Source organism: Mauremys reevesii, linkage group 7 (assembly GCF_016161935.1).
Source record: "Mauremys reevesii isolate NIE-2019 linkage group 7, ASM1616193v1, whole genome shotgun sequence".
NCBI classification, from domain to species: domain Eukaryota; kingdom Metazoa; phylum Chordata; order Testudines; family Geoemydidae; genus Mauremys; species Mauremys reevesii.
The window spans coordinates 46,933,892-46,954,953 of record NC_052629.1 but is presented as its reverse complement, the minus strand read 5'-3'; the positions used below and the strand labels follow the sequence as shown (position 1 = coordinate 46,954,953).

At 39.9% G+C, this 21,062-nt stretch overlaps 1 protein-coding gene and 1 pseudogene across 1 annotated transcript in view; both read left to right on the top strand.

Moving 5' to 3' along the window:
* ZNF365 (zinc finger protein 365) overlaps positions 1-8,151 on the top strand; it is a 35,738-nt gene extending 27,587 nt beyond the window's left edge. Inside the window, exons 4-5 of the mRNA XM_039481754.1 lie at positions 2,905-2,942; positions 7,867-8,151. Of these exons, the coding sequence (XP_039337688.1) occupies positions 2,905-2,942; positions 7,867-8,107 (279 nt within the window). The 3' untranslated portion in view covers positions 8,108-8,151. The remainder of the gene's footprint in view (positions 1-2,904; positions 2,943-7,866) is intronic.
* Positions 8,152-15,534: 7,383 nt separating this feature from the next.
* On the top strand, positions 15,535-20,226 carry LOC120409499 (annotated as a pseudogene).
* The last annotated feature ends 836 nt before the right edge of the window (positions 20,227-21,062 follow it).

Sequence of the window (21,062 nt, the reverse complement as noted above, 5' to 3'; positions counted from 1 at the left end):
CTAAAATACACATTAATATTTGGAAAGGTAAGTGTTTAATTTGGGGCTGCAGGCAGGCAATGTTGGTAGATATTGGGAGTTGTAACAATGTATTGTACTTGAATTCAGTCATGGACAGATCATTGATTGGAAGGGCATGACAGATCACAGTAGACCTCCTGTGAATTGAGGAATTGCAAAATGGACAAAATGTGATCCAGGAAGCTGGTGCAATGCCACCCAGATGCATAAAACCGTTCCCCAGCAGAGAATGTTTTCCCCTCCAGTTTTCTTTAGGCCCCATTCCTATACAGTGCTCAAACTTCAGAGCATTCTGCTGCAGGTAGGTTTGAAGGTAAGGGAGAGGACAGCAAAAATTGTGGATCTTTGTTATTCTTTGCTAATATTATTTAACTCGGGTTTTGCCACAAAACTCTTGCAATGCAAAAGTTGGGATTTTTGGCATGGCTCTTTGGCCTGCTATTTGGGGAGATAAAGTAAGTCAGTATTTGAAGACACTGGTCAGGAAGAATTATTGCTTGAGTCAAATGTGTCAATCCTCTCATCTTGCCATATGGGCTGATGATGCAGTCCTTATTCAAGCAAAACTCCCTTTGACAGTCTTGTCTCAGTAAGGACTGTAAGAATGGCTCAGACTATGTATGATTATCCCATGCAGAAAAACATAACAATTCTGAGACCGGAACCCCCCATTAACGGACGAATGTGGTTCACTGTTAGATTTCACTGAAAGTCATTACCCCTGCACAGGGCCAGATTCTTGCCCCACTAAAGTTACTGGTGCCACTCTGGTGGCAAAATACAGCCTTAAAGTGGACTTAACCATCTACCTGGAGTTTTTCTGATGTAGGTAAATTCCGAGTGGATCTAGCTCTGTCCACCCCAGTTCCACACCACCTGTCCTGGCCCTTAGTGTCTGGAGTGTCACTGTGCTCTAGATAGACCCTGCTATAGATGGACTCCTTGGGGAGTTCCAGCCCAGCAGTTTGGAGCACGCTGGAGGCAGCTCTTACTGTGCCAGAAGTTGACAGGCATTAGTTGGTCCTGGGATTGGGGGTGGGGAGAGGAAAAGGGGTATAAAGCCACTGCTGTGCCCCTCCAGTGAATGCTGCTCTTGGCATAGCTGAGAATGTAGCTTAGAGATTTTTAGTTGTTCTTGTAGAATAAATATATTTTGGCAAAATTAAAGGTTGTGAGGGAAAATTTATTTAATCCAGTTTAATGGGGAACAATGGCTTATTGAGCACAATAATTACTTCTCATTGTATGTAGACTGTATAATCAAATGTGAAGTACCTACAGTCAGCCCTTGCTATTCATCTTTAGCAATTTACTTTGATTATAGCTACAATAAAAAAAATTGTAAATACCTGCGGGTAAATGAACTAACAACGCATGCATAATTACAAGATTTAAGATTATTTATTAAGTTGGAAGAGTTGTTAGTAGGAAAAGAAACAAAGAATTTTTTGTTTAAATGTTCCTAGTAGTGAAAGAAGGGAAAGCTGGAAATAGGATTCTGCATACTGAATATACAGAATTGTTTCTGTAACTGGAAAAGTTTAAAAATATTCCACTATTGCACTTCAGTCATTTTAAATTTGGCTTTAAATTTTAATTGAATTAAAAATATGAGCAACTGGACTAAAATAAAGAGCTGGAAGATAATTTCATAGCCTTTGATTGCATGGCCCCAAAATGAAAGAATAACAGTGGCTTAACTAAAGAGATAAGGGTGAGGTAAGATCTTTTATCGAACCAACTTCCGTTGGTGAGAGAGAAGCTTTCAAGCCACACAAAGCTCTGCTTCAGGTTTGCAAATTACACCTATAGTTGCAGTGAACACATAGCTAAAAGTGACCAGATGACCCAAAATATGGGCTTTGCATTTAAAAAGGAATCCCTTTATTTGTTTCCAAACAAACTGTTGCTAAGCTATGAGAAACGTCCAATGACTACTACTTTTCTTCCACTACAAATACTGGGCTATATGCTAACAATATGTAGAATTTAGTGCACAGGGGTTAGGAAGCACTACAAGTTTCCACCTGTTGAATTTCCTAACTTTGAGGAGGACAAAATAAATCTCTCTTCTTTCCCCTCAACCCCTAGAGCAGGCAATGAGTTCTACCTCTTAACATACTGATGTCCTGAAATCTATGTAGATCTAGGGGTGCCCCTGACTGAGGTTAAAGTTAAACACGTGTAGATCTTTGCAGGATCAGGGCCTTAGATACATTTTTTTGGTAAATATAAAGTGATTTAAATGACCGAAAACCACTGTGCATAGGTGGCATGCGAGTTTTTCATTTGGGGAGGCTACACCCAGCAGTGCCAGAAGCTCCCTAGAAGTGGGGGGGGGCACAGGTGCCCAGACAGTGCCCCCTGCTTGCCCACTCTGGCCCTCTCCCTGAGGCCCCACCCCTGCTGCTCGCTCCTCTAAGCTCCCCACCACCACCCATCAATTGCCCTTAAGGCACAAAAAAAGTGGGAAGGCGTTTGTATGTCATTTCATTTTGCTTTTATCTTCATTTATCTATATTCCCTCTCCTTTTTTCCCTGCCTTAAAGGCGAACGACGGACTGGAGGGGGTGGAAAGGAGCGAGCAGCAGGCAGGGCCTCAGGAGAAGAGGGGGAGCTGGGGTGGGAAGGGGTGGAGCGGCACAGAATGGTGGTGCCCTCCCGCCACCGCCGCTTTTAGGGAGCTTCCAGTGCTCCTGCTCCCAAGGCACAAAGGCGGCAGGCAGGCGCGCCTCCAAAGGGAGGTGACTCACCTCCATCATTTGCCCCCTACATGGCCAGTCTTTTTTATTTTAGGGAGGCTTAGCCTCCCCAAGCCTCTTATACGTGCCACTCATGCCACTGTGATATTTGCTCATAAGAACATTTTTCTGTTTTTTCCAGTTTACAGACCTCTCATCAAATAAGAAACCCAGATGCCTGTATGTATGTCATTTCATTCTTCTATCATTTAAACATGCTTGCATTTTAACATGCTTACATTGCTGCGTATGCTGTATAACCCTGATCCTAAGTCCATTACACTGACTTCCATGGGCTTTGGAGCAGGTCCTATATTTGATGATATATATGCATTTTGCATAATAAAGGAAAACCAGGTGTTTTGCTAAATTAAAAATAAAATATTTTATTCAAGAGAAAAATAGAATCCTTTTGTGCCAATAAATTACTGCTTCCTCTTTGACCGTATGAGGTTTTCGCAAAGTTTGAATCTACTAAATGAACACATACTAAGTTTCAGATGAAAATGTCTTTAACATTCTGTCAGGGCCATTCTTGAGTACCATATGCGGGAGATTTATACTTGCCATTTATGTCAGATTTTTTTAAAGGGGGCACAACTTAAAAATACCATATTATGAACAAACAAATGTCCTGACCTACAGTATGTGACTAAAAGAGCTTCAATTTTTGAAATCAAATTAAAAAATGTAACTTACTTTTCACTTTGTCCACACTAAGAAATTAAAAAATAAACAATGAAAATTATTGGAATCAGTTTCACTTTTGCTGATAGCATGGGGATTATTAATTAACAGTGCAGGAGCTGGTGATTTTTGTGTTTGGCTTTAACAATTTATTCCATTTGAAATTTTGTTTTTTTTAAAATCATGAAACATTTCTCTACTGGTTTTAGATTAGTAAAAACAAACTTTTTTCCAAAAACCTAAACTTTGGCCTATACTTGAGCTGACAGTGTCTCTGAATTTCAGACCCCGTCACTGTTTATATCATTGGAAGAAGTGGGAGAATGTGTGAAATTAAACATGACGTGACACATTCACCTAAGTGGGTATAACTCCACTGGAGTCAATGGTGTTGCACCCACTTGTGTCTTATTTCTACAATGCTGACATATCAGGCCAAGTTCAATCAAACTTATGTATTGAAATCAGATGTGGGTAAGTGATATGACATGGATAATTGAGGGGATTGGTAATAGCATATATAAGCCACTGGTTTAAAGCAGCACATTTTAGCTGAAGCCAGTAGTTGCCACCATTTGCTGGGATTTCAGTGGCCTATATGAAATAACATGAAGGTCTCCATCCAGCCACTGATAAACAGTTGTCCTTATGAAAAACACCATTAGAATGCACACTGATTAGCACCCCAGCAATCTCAGCAGATACACCAAGGACTGAATCAGCAGATGGACTGAAGTTACCTGCTTTTTATAGAGATGGTTACCACAAACAGAGCTGAGGCAGTTTGGGGAAGCTTTTATTGCTGCTATGCCTGTTCTGTGGATGAAGCAATAACTTCAGTTTCCATAACTGTCAAGCCAGCTGTTTTTGAGATCACATTACAAATTAAGTTAAAGGTAAAAGAGTTAAGCATTATATGCATCAGCAGATTTGACATATTGTACCTCTATAGTTTACTCTCCGTAAAACAAATATATTGGCAATTTGATGAAGCTTCAGCTACAAGAGATTTTTCCTACAATATTTTTATTTTTAAAAAGTTGTATTGTGGATCACTGGTTGTTCAAGCAAGAGAACCAGGTTTGAGTCCCACCAACACTCTGGAAGGAGAATCCTCATTTGGTGTAAGTAGTTATAGCCCCACTGGGCCTATAACATTTTACATCAGTGTCCTACCGCCTTATGTCAGAATGTACTAATAATTAGAGGTGAAACAGAGGACAGGACAGTTGTCAGAGTCAACTGTCAAAAGATGTCAAATGCATCTTTTCTGTAATAACTCAGTAACTCTCACTGTACACTATCTCAGCATCTAGCAACATAGACTAGTTCATAACTGGTTGGTGTGATCTTTTACCATTATGATCTGTTTTAATAAGATAAAAAGTATTTTTAAATACACTGAGGTTTTTTTAAGTTAATTTGCCTTCCACGTGCACTGAAGTCTATAGCCATAAGGGCTATAAATCATTTGTGTCTGTAACAGTGTAGCACCCACCTCTCATGAGAGTCCCTTCTGGTCCAATGTGTCTTCAGTCATTAGCCAGTCCTGGCCCTGGTATTGAGGCATGCCCCCAGGGCTTCCTCCCTGGTTTTACCATCTCTGGTCTCTTCTGGCCCCAAGCTTTCCAGATGGGCCTCTTAACAGTTCAGATACCCTTCTGGGGGCTTATCGCTGTCCAATTGTAGGCCACTTCCCCAGTGAGGGGACCCAGGCCCACCCACTATATCTGATCCCAGCCCAGGGACCCTAAAAATAGCAGCCACATGTCCTTTTAATGAAACTGCCTTCAGTTCCCCAGACCACTTCCCCACGGTCTCAGCTTTCACCAATGTTTCACCCTTAGCTCAGGGTTTTTCTGCATTCAGGCCCAGCAGCCAGCCAAGTGCTCTTTCTCACTCCCCCAGTCCCTACCCACACTGAGCAGTCTATCATACTACAGTTTCTTTTGGACAGCCAGCAGCACCATGTGCACTTCTCTGGTTCCTACAAGGAACTGACTGTGGTATGCACTGCAGCTCTTTCTTATATGGCCCTCTTGGGCCCTGATTGGTTGCTCCTTACACCCTCCCCCCCCCCCCCCCCCCCCGATTGGCTGCTTTCTGCGCAATCTCTCCAGGCTGCTTGGAGGATTTAGCTCCATTGCTCCTTTCCTGGGATGAGTATGGCAGGACCCTGAGGCCTCCAGCAGGGGGCCTCTGGGCCTAATCCACCCCATCACAGTGTCATATTAATGTTGGCTGCAATTTTCAAAGTAGCCCAAGAGAATTAAGCACCCAAATACCCTGTGACCAGCACCACCACTAACTCCAGGAGCAGAGCCTCAGCTGGTGTCTGTTGTCATAACTCCATTGACATTAGTGGAACTATACTAATTTACACAGCTGAGGATCTGTCCCTGCTCTCCTCATTGGTCTCCTCAATTTCTCCACTGTTTGCCTGCCAAAATCTGATAGCAACTCAACTTGCTGGGGGCAGCAACCTCTCATGTCCATGCTGCTTGAGATTAGGGTTGGTGGGGGGAATCTACATTCCAGAAACTCTTTACCTTTCACTACCTCTCCTTTGAGATTATGGGGTTCTTTTCTCTGTGAGGTTATCTTCATGAAATTACCTCTAAAGTAGTAATCTTAACAAAAACAAATGTATATTAAAGGAGAGAAAATGGAATTAAAATAAAAATTGTTTGCTAACTTATCTAAATTTGCACTTCTTATAACTTAAACTAGCTAATGCAGTGTTGTTGTAGCCATGTCGGTCCCAGAATATTAGAGAGACAAGGTGGATGAAGTAATATCTTTTATTGAACCAACTTATGCTGGTGAGAGAGACAAGCTTTTGAGCCATACAGAGCTCTTCTTCAGGTCTGGAAAATGTATTCCTAGTGTCACAGCAAAATGCAAGGTGGAACAGATTGTTTAGCATAAGTAGTTAGCACATACTGTGGTCCTCCATGATCCCTTAGAACAGCGTTTCCCAAACTTGGGATGCCGCTTGTGTAGGGAAAGCCCCTGGTGGGCCGGGCCTGTTTGTTTACCTGCCCCGTCCGCAGGTCCGGCCAATCGCGGCTCCCAGTGGCCGCGGTTCGCTGCTCCAGGCCAATGGGAGCTGCTGGAAGCAGCAGCCAGTACGTCCTTCGGCCCGTGCCGCTTACAGCAGCTCCCTTTGGCCTGGAGTGGCAAACCGCGGCCAGTGGAAGCTACGATTGGCCAGACCTGCGGATGCGGCAGGTAAACAAACCGGCTCAGCCTGCCAGAGGCTTTCCCTACACAAGCGGCGTCCCAAGTTTGGGAAACACTGCCTTAGGATATGTACTAACTACTTACGCCCTCTTCCACCTTATATTTTGCTGTGAAGCTGGGAGCATCTTTCCAAGTCCTGAAGAAGAGCTCTGTGTGACTCTAAAGCTTATCTCTCTCACCAACAGAAGTTGGTCCAATAAAAGATATTACCTCACCCACGTGGTCTCTTTAAACTAGCTAAGGCATTTTCAGTATAGTTACAGAGAAAGCAGAAAAATAAATAGTTTACAACTTGAAAGCAATCTCCTCCCTTTAACTATTTTTGTCAGCTTTCCTTGCTGATTAGATACTCTCCACTGTGAAGAGAAATTTCTCTCTTATCAAGCTCTCCATCTGAATGTTTGTATCCCAGACATACCACCTTTGATCCAAGCCCAGTGCCCTGCTTTCCAAACCAGGTTTCTTCAGTACCTACTCTCACAGTGGGGATTGGCTCACTGCTTTAATGGTCTATTAAAGGTACAAAGACATTTGCTAATGCTTAATAGCAACCCAGAGGAGTTTCGGTGTAGTGCAGGGGTCGGCAACCTCTGGCACGTGGCTCGCCAGGATAAGCACTCTGGGCTGGGCCAGTTTGTTTACCTGCCGCGTTGGCAGGTTCGGTGGACCACGGCTCCCACTGGCTGTGGTTCGCCATCCCAGGCCAATGGGGGCGGCGGGAAGCACCGCGGGCCGAGGGATGTGCTGGCCACGGCTTCCTGCCTCCCGCCTTGGCCTGGAATGGTGGGAGCTGCAATCAGCCGAACCTGCCAACGCAGCAGGTAAACAAAGTGGCTCGGCCCACCAGGGTGCTTACCCTGGCGAGCCGTGTGCCAGAGGTTGCCAACCCCTGCTCTAAATGAACATGCACTGAAAGTGCATCCGATGATGCACATAGCATGTTCAAGTAAGAAATGTGAATGTCTATATTTCCTTGGAGTAAAGGGAAATGACTACATGCTAGTCTCAACTCTTACCCAACACTCTCCAAAGCAAAAGAACAATTTACAGTAGTCATTCTAGAAATGCTATTTTTACCATGCAGTACCTCTGGTAGCCGCAAGTGCTCAGCACCTTTAAATATCAGACCATTTGTCACCTTTGCAAAATCTGACTGAATTTTTTTTTATTTCAGAAGCCGAGGAAATCAGCATGGTTCATATAATATACCTGATGCAAAACCTCATTCCCTTCAAAAAGGTAGAATGTTCCTAAAGAAAACCAAGGATGAGAAGAACAGCATCCAGCCAGTTATATTCTTCTATGAGCCTGTCGACTGCTCAAGAGAGCTATGGAGGCCACAGAAAAAGGGTGAACCAGTGAGTGCTGCCCGAAAGGCGAATTCAAAATCCAAGCAGGGTAAAAAAAGCAAATAGCTACAGTAACAGATTATATTATATAAACAACATGCAGGAGCTACTGGCACAAGGCTTCAACAAAACAGATATTGAATCATGTCTGCTATCTAAGCATTGTACTTTTTCCTATTCATTTGTTCATGCCATAAAATATTAAATATAAATATATATAATATATACAGTTTGAAAGAATATTTATATTATTTAGTAATTTTGTTTCCATTGGGGGGGTCTATAAGTGAAATAACATTTATTTATGACAGTTTGCATTTGATTTTTCTATTTATTTAATGCTAGAGTGTATTGAAAATGATCCTAGTATCTTGCTGTATACTCTTGTGGCTATATGTTTTATAACCAGAGATTTTAGTGGCAGTATGTGGTTTACTAATCTAATTTCCATCTATGTCATTGCATTAGTTCAGAAGAATCCATTTAATTGGCATCCTGATACTCAGTCTTTGCACTCAATTGGTGTGATTGCAGGGAAATATGTTCAGTGACAAATCACTACATATACCAGCACACTTAGTTGTGAGAAGTGCATTTTAGTGCAATCCTACAGTGCTGTCTTCAAAGTTGTTCATAGCAGCAGATTGGTATTTGCCATCCTGAATTTTCTCTGTGCAGCCCTGCATGTTCATTTCATGCTCCTTTCATGCTTTACTATAGCTGCTAAACAAATTGATTTTACCTAGGGCCAAATTCCAAGCTGGTGTAAATTGACACAGCTCAATTAACTTCAGTGTTTGCTTTGAAAATGCTGTATGCTCTGTATTTTCAGTACCGTTACAACTCTTGCCATTGTTGATCAGATGGAATTGAACTGGGGCCTAGAATCAGAAACTACTTTGTCCATGTCTACACTGCAGTTAGACATCTGCAGCTGGTCCATGTCAGCTGATGCGGGCTAACGCCAGGGCTCAGGCTGAGGGGCTGTTCAATTGCAGTGTAAATGTTTGGACTCAGACTACAACCCGAGCTCTGGGACCCTCACACTTCGTAGGGTCTTAGAGCTCAGGCTTCAGCCCAAGTCTAAACGTCTACACCACAATTAAATAGCTCCTTAGCTTGAGCCCAAGTCAGCTGGCACAGGCCAGCCTCAGGTGTCTAACTGCAGAGTAGACATATCCTTTGAGCTAACGGAATAACTCCATTACCAACTAGCAGTAGTAGTTTCTTTCCCTCCGTGGATCAGCAGCTAGAGGGAAAGATGAGTTATGCTATGTGCCAGCATGTTCCACTGTAATATGTGTTTTTAGGCAATTAATGAATATTTACCAGCACAGTGTATTATGTGATCCTCTCTTAATTGGGATGATAATTTAGGACCCAACCTGCTAATTTTTATCTGTATGAATACTCCTTTCACACACTAATACTCCCACGGATTTCAAATAAACACATATGAGTACGGATGTTAGAAATGATCGCAGGATTGGAACCTTAACTGGAATGTCTCTACTGCCACTGGTTTGTGCCAATTGAAAGGATTCTACTTGATCATAATGTTCTTCAGAATTAATTTTGTGTGTATATTTTTAGTAGAATTAATCCTTATGCCAAGTTTATAAATACTAGCATCCTGTTGAGATTACTGGCAAGAATTGTTTTCTTGAGAAGAGAATAAATAGCCGAGTCAAGTCTCTGTTTAATTTATTTTTTAAATGCTCTTAACAGAAGTAAATTGTCTTTGTGGAAGTTGGATTTTAAAGTATATATATATAAAGATGTGCAGAAAATGTGACTTGTTTTTTATAATTATGACTGTAAGCATAACTGAGTGAGAAGAAACAGAAGAAAACATATCACCATGACTATTGCTGCAATAAACTCTAGATTTGCAATATATTTGATATAGACGATAACTAATATGCTAAAATGCAGGAAACAACAAATGTCACACATTTTTCATTTCCCAGAATGTATCATAGTGAAGAATGAAACGATTGAGTTCTCACTTTTATTTAAGATAATGTATATGGGACTATCACGTGTGTGTTTAAACTTTCACAACACTGTTTCAACTGAAAGTCACAGGGTAAAAAAAAATCAGGTATTTAAATTGTTGACATTTTAATATATGTTTAGATATCGCATTGCAAATTTAACGTTATGTCATGTTAGATGTCATGTGCTGGTAAAAAAAAATGATCTGCAAATTGTATTGCATGCTGTTTTTTGTCAGGTAGTATCTGATGAGAACCATCTTTTGCAATCCATGCAGCCAAAAATTCTTTAAACTTTTCTACTGCTTCCCACATTATCAGCTTTCTTTGAAAAAAATTGCAGATCTCTTAATGCAGATAGTAAAGGAGGATGTTTAGAAAGAACTTCAGTAAAACCCATTAGCCCATTCTTTATTAGTCAAGAGTAAAAGTAGTCTTTTTATTTTTCAGTACCTTGTCTACTTTTTTTGGATGATAAGTTACCAAAGTTAAGCACAACTATTCATATTTCATGCATGAGAGGCTTATTTTATTATTTATCATCACTTGAAATCTCTACTATAATTGTCCTTTAAAAAAAAAGTTGCATGTTCTTTAACTTCCTAAATCCTAAACTGTTAAAGACACCATTTGCTGAATCAATGCCAAACTAGTCATTTGCAAAGAAGTTGAGATATACTGTAACCTGCAGAAAAAGAATTTAGAATATAAAAATTTTAAAATAAAGCTATATTTCTCAGTTATTGTGTTTATGAACTATGTAATAGTACAGTGCATGTTTGTGCAATGATGTCAGACGGGGCATGAATACAAAAGAAAAATATCCCCCCGATGGCACTGTTCATTAGTTAGTTGCTTGTTACATAAAGTGAAACAAGGTGGATAAGGTAATATCTTTTACTGGACCAACTCTGTGCGTGAGCAAGACAAGCTTTTGAGAAGAACTCTGAAGAAGACCTCTGTGGAGCTCAAAAGCTCCTATCAGCAATAGAAGTTGGTCCAATAAAAGCTCTTGCCTCATTTGCCTTGTCTCTGTCATATCCTGGGACCAGCACAGCTACACCACCACATTACATTAAGTGGCAGTTTACATAAGTATAAGTTAATTGGGCCCCAATCCTGCAAAGATGTACAAATGAATTTGAAACAAACGACGTGAAAATAAAATGCCTTTTTCTGAAAAGATTTATTTTCTTTTTGAGGAAGAAAACTTCTGTAGAAACAAAAGCTGCGGGAAGAAGTGGTATTAAGACATTGTAAAAGGAGATGAAAAACCTCTAAAGGATATCTTCAAGTCTGAATATTATTAATTCATTACTCTGTAGGCCAAAATGGCTCCTGCATGGAAATATCTTGCAATTCTGTAGGCATGTTTTTAAGTGAATGTCTGATCTTCAGCTGAACATAATTGCTCCACCAACGCTACAAAGCATCAATCATGTCCATTATTTAATGGCACAGATAATATTAATAATGATAGGTACATTTTAAAAATACGGGAAAAAATCTATATATTCAGTACATTTAATGTAACTTTTTTTGTTTAGGTGGTTTTTTTTTTTTGCTATTCTACAATTTGGAATGTAAAAATGTTCATTTAAAATTAAAAAGCTTTTTATTTTTAAAATTAAAATAGAAATACAAATATCTGAAGCCAAGAACTATCAGGCTAGTATCTTCAAATGGGCCTAAGCAAGTTAGGCAGCTGAATCCAATGGAAAGCGAATAAGAGTTGGGTGCCTAGTTCCTTTTCAATCCTTTTAAATATTGCCGCTTGAAGTTCTACATCTTCTATCACTTTAAAATGATTCAATGGATGTTGAAATCTCAAAGCAGCGTGCATTCATTTAGACCTTATGGGTCAGCTTTTATCTTAAAACAAAATGTTCTAACAGCCTTGTAACATTTCAGTGCAGGAAAATAGGAGACTCTAATGGAAATCCTGACAGAGCCTTAATTATAGTAGTGCAGAGAAGCACTGCTATGATTTTGATGTACGCCTGCCAGTTGAAGAAATAGCCTGTTTTAAAGCACTTGAAGGCATTTGACCCCTCAGTATCTCAACAATACAGGGAATTTCAGGCTATTTGAGGCACTCTAAATACATGTCTTTTGTTTCCAGAAGAGTTACTGGAAATATTCAAATATTCATATTCAAGGGAATGGGCATCAATAATAACATCAACTATGTCTACCAAATTACCACTTCTGCTGTCCCTAATAATGCACTACAATGGTAGTCAAATCCTTGAGTCTACTTGAGCAAAATCCTGTCCCTTTATTCTGCATCACCAAATGGTTGCTGCTGTTTCTTCTTGCATCATCCTAATGTTGATTATTTCCAGAGATCCTGTCTGAAGTGTTTGGAGTAGACTATTTTAGTGTTTTGTGTACAAGCAGTAGTTCTTTTTATTCCAGAAGTGATTTTACTGGATGAAACATTCAATAGACTCTTATAAATAGAACCTGGTGTTGTGAACAAAATGTCCATTCTCATTTCATTGCTAATGCCACATTCTATTTAGCTTCAATGTTTTGCAGTCTGGTTCTTCCCTCAGGATGGGAGATATAAACAAACAATTATCTTTAAATGCATTTGGTGGTTTGGCAAAGTCATTTTATCTTTCTTGATGTTACCTACATGAAGCAGGCATAGTTTTAACATTGGCTTAAATGATGTATAAAATAATTAGTAAAAACATATACTTTATATTGTTTCAGTAATACTAGAATGTAAAGGTAGAAAGGGCTGTACAGAATTGACAAATGTAAATCAATATTCGACTTGTGTTAAGAGTAACTTTCAAAAAGCGAATGTAACAGGCCCTCAAACAAATTCCAGACTATCATGGCACTTTTGTTGATGAATTAAGTTCTCATTTTAAGCAGCAATGGCAGAAGGAACTTCAGGTGTTTATTTCTGATGCATATTCCCAAAAGCAGTGCATTACAATTTCATTGCATACTACGTGTTTCTTAGCCCTCTCTGATGCTACTTGTTGCCTAGGTCCCAAAATATAACTCTAAATGGTAGCCAACCTGTCATGCTAATACCCTAAATCACTGTTTGAAAAGACAGAAAGGAGGCTAAGAATTAATTTCACAAAAGTAGATTTTAGGTCCAAATTTTTAAAGAAGTCCTCTGAGTCTAATGGACAATTGTGTTTTTAGAACATCGCCATAGTCTTCAATGGGCTTTGGGTCAGACCAATAAATAGCTTTTAAAATAAATAAATAGCTTATGTTCTGGATTTGCTCTGTTATAGCTTTTCACACAAAGCAGAACTGTTCTGAGTGGCATGTAGCCTGGCTAATCTGTGGTACCTCCACTCATTTACAGTCAAGTTTTTCCTCACTTTGAGGATTTTTCATGTTGCTTTGCAAACAACACTTTCTGCTTCATAATTTCAGATCAATATCCTAAAGGAATAAATGCAAGACCTTCTCTGCTTCAGGCTACAAGCTGTGAACTGGAGCTATGTCCATCCTGGCTAGTCAAGGCCAAGAGAGCGACATGATGTCTGTTTTGGAGGAGACTGTCAATGCTTCCAATGTTGTATGTAGTGTTATTGTAGCCACGTTGGTCCAGGATATTAGAGAGACAAGGTGGAGGAGGTAATAACTTTTATTAGTCCAACTTCTGTTGGTGAGAGAGACACGCTTTCAAGCTACACAGAGCTCTTCTTCAGGTCTGGGGAAAGTATTCAAAGGGTCACAGCTACATACAAGATGGAACAGATTGTTTAGAATAGATACCACATATTCTAAGGGGCCATTCAAAGTGGATTGGCCTGTTAACACCTCTGCAGACATAGGAAAAAAAGGGGGAGAGAAGAGACAACGTGATGCTCAGAGTACCTTTCCCAGACCTGATGAAGAGCTCTGTATAGCTTGAAAGCTTGTCTCTCACCAACAGAAATTAGTCCAATAAAAGATGTTACCTCACCCACCTTGTCTCTCTAATGCTTCCAACAACAGCTAAATAAATAAATGACTACATACTGTTTTAGGGCCAAATCCTGCCCTCAGATAGACAAGTGCAATTCATATTGACTTCAGTGGGCACTGCACATGGGTACATGAAACCAGAATTTAGCCCTTTGAGTCTGCACTTTCAGGGGAGATATCTCCCAGATGACACCAATTTATTTATGTAAATTTATCAAGCATTTGTGCAAACCTGCCGGCAATATTACATATTTTATAAAACATATACAGATAAACTAATGGATTCATTTCCTTAAAATGCCCCTACCCCCAAAAGTTCTCTTCCTCTCAATATGTACAAAACATTTCCTTTTACTGAAATTTATTCTTCCTCAGCCTGCTAATGCCATATACTATATTATTCAGATAAAGTTACAAATAGTCTTCCTTAACTGACCAACAATTTGAGAGACTTTTGCCTAAACACAGCTACGCTGAAAACTTCCCCATCACCTTCTAATTTAAGATACACAAAGTAAATAGAATTCTACATATTACATTGGAAATATAAAATATAGGTATTTCACTATCTTTTATGGGATTCCAACAATCATAACATACAGCTTATCAAAATAACAGCCCTGGCAGTATTTAAAGAGGAGAAATACAATATGATTGAACTCATATGAAATGCTTTCCCTGAGGAGTTACCATTAATAAATAACTTCTGAAAATTAAAAATAAAAGCAAGTCTGTAGTACAACAGTATATTGTATAACATTACAGGTGAGTGCAGTAATTTAAAAACAGAAACATGAAGACAAACCTTCAAAATCATGGTAAACACTATTTGTAGACTTGATCCAAAACCCAGTGAAGTCTTTGAGAGGCTTGCCTTTGACTTCAGTGGGCCTTGGATCAGGCCAGGAATGAATGAATACGTCTAGTCCGTAGGGACTGTGGATAACCCACACATGTAGCTTATCCAACTAAACAGCTAAAAAGCTTCTTTAACAGTCAAAAGACTGATTTTCCCTCCTCTATACATATAGTTATGTGTGGGTCCTTAAGACAGTCTTGAGAATTTCATATCAGGAAGATACGTGAGGCTATTTCAATTCAGGTTTAGTTTGTACACGATCCACAAATAATAGTGGATTCATATTCTTAGAAATTGGATTACAACATTAAGGCCTTGATTCTACAGACACTTATGCATGAGATCCCAAGAGATTGCTCACATGATTAAAGCTAAGTGTATGTATAAGTGAAGGTGCAGAATCAGGGCCTTACTCTAAGAAATAAATTGCTACAAATATATAAAGATATAAATATATATATAAAGATATAAAAATATAAAGATACACATTTTATATCATTAGGAGAAAAAGAAATGGTCACTCTTGCCCCTGTTGTCCTTCAAGATATATTATATATGTCCATTACACAAGGTGTGTGTCTCGTCCACCAGTGCTGGAGAGTTTTCCCTACTGGTACCAATAGGAGCAGTCTTGCCCTGAGGGATTAGGGAAGGAGTGTGGGTCACGTAATGGATATATGTAACATATCATGAAGTACAACAGTTACAAGAGGTAAGTGTTTCTTCTTCGAGTGCTTGCATATGTCCACTACACTAGGTGATTCCCAAGCAATTTCCAATGGAGGTGGGCAGTCTCACTGGAAGAGGGGCTACAGCAGTGCTACTCAAAGTGGTGGTCCGTGGACCGGTGCTGGTCCGCGAGCCATTGGCTGCGCTGGTCTGTGGCGAGTTTCCAGGAAAAAAAGAGAGAAATAATAGTATAATTTAAAAATCGCACTGGAATTCCACCAAGAATAATGATCAGTCGATAAAAGTCGACAATACTAAATAATATTATGTTTTCAGAAGCACATATTATAATATTGATAATTATGCCATAGCGCTACAGCATGTTTTGCATGAGACGTGCGAGCACATGCTTACCTCACTCCTTCGCATATAAAGACCCCGTCCCACCAGCAGTTACTATCGAGAAGTCGAATAGGTAGCGTCATACGGATCTCTGCGTGTTTGTCATTTGGGACCCCATCCGAACCCACTGATCTGAGAATGTAAGTACTAATAATATTATAAATTTTAATAATTCTTTTCTATCCTATCCCGCCGTATCCCTTATGAAGTAGATAGAGACAATTGAACACCACACACCTATAGCCAAACAGACAGTCCTTGTAGGAGCAGGATTTTATAATTGTACTAGTTGTACTATAAGAATTGATGTAAACTTTTATTTCATTCTGCCAGCCACCCTTTTTGAATAACAGAAAGGAATGACCATCTGAGACTGGGATCCTGTTTCCAATATGTATTACAACTAGGACCTGTTATAAAGTTTAGTTAGTAAGAGACAGGATTTTGTATTGTGTCTATGATAAATAGATTAGAGAACTGTTGAGGGCCTGAAGCCCCAATGTGTATTGTTTTAATTATAAGATTTAGCAAGGCTTGATTTACAATGTATTCTGCTTAATATAAAATACTGCTGTCTGTATACCATTGAAGGTTTCTGTGAGAGACTGTTTGTGTGAATGAGGAATGCATCAGGAAAGGATAAGGTGTGAAAGCCATCACAAATGTCCAGATGGTCAAGAAAAAGTGAGAGACTTGGAAAGACCAGGAGACAATCAGAAAACATCCATTGTATCAGATGCTAAACATGTTAACAGCACTGATGACCTCAGAGGTGAGGCAGGCACCCCTGAAGGCGAGACAACAAATAGGAGCTAATGATGGGAAGCCCAACAATAACCATCAAATGATAACTGCAGAAAACCCTAAGATTAACACCACTTAAGGACTAATGATTACAGGATGACATTGTAAAATGCATGGACTCAAATGGGAATTTACAACTATAAAGCTGGAGCGTTTTGCCATGGAACTCTGGGTTCAGTCCTGCAAAGCCTCAGAGCATCAGATCGCAACCAACAGAGCCCAGCTCCTCACTCATGCTCAATCTAACTGGCCATTAGGTTGACTCGAGCTACAACAGACTGGTAACTATAAACATGAACTGGCAGGACTGTGTGTGTGTATGTGTGTGTGTGTGTGTGTGTGTGTAACTGTTCCCCCTGAAAAGATCCTGTGTGCTTTGTATGAGTATAACATCCTCGCTTCCTCCATATCCATATATCTTTTCATACACGTGCTCATTGTTCTTACTTATAGACTTCCCCTCTTCTAGAATCAAACCTACGCGTTTCTGCCAGGAAGTTCTTGAAATTCCTCGCTTTCTCACTCCATATCTTTCACACAGGTAAATCTTATTTTTGACGTTCATTATTCATTCTTTCCATATGTTCGAACCATCTTAACTTTCCAATTATTATCCTGTTTGCAATTTAATTTTAAAATTTATATTATCTTCTTATCCTAACATTACTTACCCTATTAATCAATGTTCTCCCGCACATATTTCTCAATAAAAGTATTCCCACTGCATTTATTCGGCTTTCATCCTAATATCATAAATTAAGTATATACCCAGGGTAATGGAATTTATATTAATTATTTTTAGGCCTAATTTACAGATGGCAAAGCAAGGCCCAATTGACATATTTATCAAGCAGAGACATCCGGTTGCTGAACACGCAAATAATTCTGAATCAGATGACGGCAATGTAAATGAAACTGAAGTATTGTCAACAAAAAGAATTTGTACTAGCTTTACTTGGAAATATGACTCCTCATACATTCAGTTCAGTTTTGTAGCCACGAATGATGGTGGAGTGCCAAAACCGCAGTGCGTTATTTGTGGCGATGTGTTGGCTAATGACGCAATGAAGCCGTCAAAGCTCAAGAGGCATTTAAATACAAAACATAATGAAATTAGTTCAAAGCTGAAAGAGTTCTTCGAAAGAAAGCATGTTGATTTAAAAGGCCATCAGAAACTGATCTTTGAAGTGTCACACATAAATACTTGTGCTTTGTGAGCTTCTTATAAAGTAGCGCTTCGTGTTGCTAAGGCTAAAAAGCCATACACAATCGGTGAGACACTAGTGATAGGCTGTATTAAAGATATCTGCATGGAAATGCTGGGTGAGCCGGCGGCAAAGAAAGTGGCTCAGGTGCCACTTGCAAATGACTCTATAGCTCGACAAATTCACGATCTGGCTCAAGATATGGAAGATCAGCTCATAGGACAGATTAAATTAGCAAAGTACTTTTCTTTGCAGCTTGATGAATGTACAGGTGTTGCTAATACAGCAATTCTGATGGTGTATGCGCACTTTGAACATGAGGGTGATTTGAAGGAAGAGTTTTTGTTTTCTGCTTCACTACCAACAAAAACAACTAGTTGTGAACTGTTCGAGACTGTGAGCGACTACATCATTAACAAATGTGGGTTGGATTTCAAGTTTTGTGTAGGTGTATGTTCTGATGGCGCTGCTACAATAACAGACAGCATTCTGGAGTGGTTACCCAGATTAAGGTGCTTGCACCCGAATGCAAGTCACCGCACTGCTTCCTTCACTGAGAAAGTCTTGCAACAAAAAAATGTCAACAGAACTAAACAGTGTGCTCAGCGAGGTCATAAAAATTGTGAACCATGTAAAGGTGAATGCTTTAAATTCGAGACTATTCGTTGCATTATGTGATGATATGGGAGCTGATCATAAACAGCTCCTATTGCATGCCGATGTACGTTGGTTATCAAGGGGAAAAGTCCTGTCAAGAGTATTTGAGCTCCGAAATGAGCTTGCCAAGTTTCTTCAGGACAAAAAACCAAACTGGTCACAATTGTTCCAAGATGTGGATTGAATAGCCACACTGGCTTATTTGGCTGATATCTTTGCCATCTTTAATTATCTCAATACCTCCATGCAGGGAAGGATGGCTTCACGTCTTACAATGGCAGACAAGATCGACGGACAGAAACGAAAGCTAAAAGCATGGAAGAGTCTGTTGTCAGAGTGCTACCGGTATGGTGCTCTGCTTTCTCCAATGTTGATATCACTCAGCTGTGTGCGTGTGTTCCATCTGTGTGCTGTCCTAGCTCTGCGCAGATAGCTGACACAGCAGACCCGACGAGAACCCCCAATGACCACAGAGTCTAATAAGGTACGAAGGCACGTCGGCCAGGTTTATTGCCATATTGGACACAACTATAGTTCCCCGTAGATTACTTAGTCTACCGGGCATACTACTAATATGTGCCCACGGTCAATGGACCCGGCTCAGTTAGTGGCGGGACTTTCCACTGCCCCCTCGGCCGGACAAAGACACCGCCCCAGGGATGCATTCTTATACACAAGTACAAACAAGTTACACATCAATCCTGATGTATTGAGGTGCAACCCTTCCACGTAGCAAGGTACAACCCCTCTACGTAGTAAGGTGCCGCCTCTCACCTTATACATGTTGGTTCGAACAAAACAACTCCATCATATTACCCTTTTGGCCCTGTCATTGGGATGGGTCAGCCTGTTCCTTGTTATTTGTGTGAAATGTACAAGTATGTGAATGTTCTGATATCTAGTGTTCAGTACCTTTTAGGTATGTATCTTCTTGCAGCATCAGCCCTTTCCATGCCAGCTTCTGTGAGCAGGGCCTGCCTCTGGCTCACAGCTTAACTTTGCTTTATGTTAGCAAAGTCTTGACCATTACTTTAGTTCAGGCCTTAGGCCTCATACAGGAAATTGATACCAAGGTTTATATCTCAGGGCCTCCTCTTACTACGGAGTCGAGTGTCAAGAGATTGCTATGACATGTTTCACAACTTAACGACAATCATCGCCAATGCAGGCAAAGACCTTGATGTTACATCTCTACGAAACATCATCAGTGAACACTTGACAAATTTGGCAGAACATTTTGAGTTTTACTTTCCAGCAGAAGAAGATCCACGGAAAGGGACTGGATGGATCCGAAGTCCATTTATTCCATTGAAAGATGACTTAACTGTCACTATGGAGGATAAGTTCTTGGAGCTGGCTGCTGACAAAAGATTGAAGATGAGTTTCAAAACTACAACATCACTTGCTTCCTTTTGGATAAAAGTGAAAGCAGAATATCCTGAGCTTACTGAAATTGCTCTGAAAACTCATCTCCCATTTCCTTCAACATACCTCTGTGAGACTGGCTTCTCAACCATGAGTGTCATTAAGACAAAATACAGGAACAGTATGGATAGTCATTCTCCATTGCATGTGGCACTGTCCTCAATTGAACCACAACTGGATAAGCTGACAAAGAAGCAGCAGGCTCACCTTTCACATTAGGAAAGGGTAAGGTCTTAACATGCCTATTAGTGTCTTACTAATTTTTTAATAATATCTTTGTTAGGAGACTTTGCTGGTTTGTTTTTTTAATATTTGTTATTTTTATTGTAATATTGTATTATTTGTTTACAAAATAAACACAAAATAAAAAATGTCTGTCAACTTTTATTTTATTCATTATATTGTTTCCGATATAAATTAATATTACTACGAATGTTCAAATAATATTTTGAATAATATAATGGGAACATCTCCGCATGTACGCCACACTCTCATTCCAATTAACAGAGTGAAGAATGTTAGTTTTTCTGATCTGATGTGCTAGGTGCCTATGTGAAAACGATAATAATATGGCACAAATATGGTACCAGTCCCTGGCAAATATGGTACTGGTCCCTGGCACATTGAGGGAAAAAAACTGCCGGTCTGCCACATCAGATAGTTTGAGAAGCACTGGGCTACAGGACTGACTTCCCCATACTCATATCATTCCCTTGCTGCGGTAGAAATTGCATAATGTCTAGCAAAGGTTTCAGCTAAAGACCACGTTGCTGCTCTGCAGATGTCCACGATAGGGACATTTTCCATAATTGCCCTGGAGACTGAGCGTGCTCTGACTGAATGTGAGGACAGCTTTTCAGGAGGCATGATGCCTTTGATCTTGTAGCACATGACAATACAGCTGGTGATTCACTTGGGCGGTTGTTGCTCTGTTATAGGATGCCCTCTCATTCTTTCTGCACAAGAGATGAACAGCTGTGACGAGACCAGAAAGGCGTCTGTTTTATCCAGATAAAAGGCCAGTTCTTGGTGACTATCCAAAGTGTGGAGCTTTT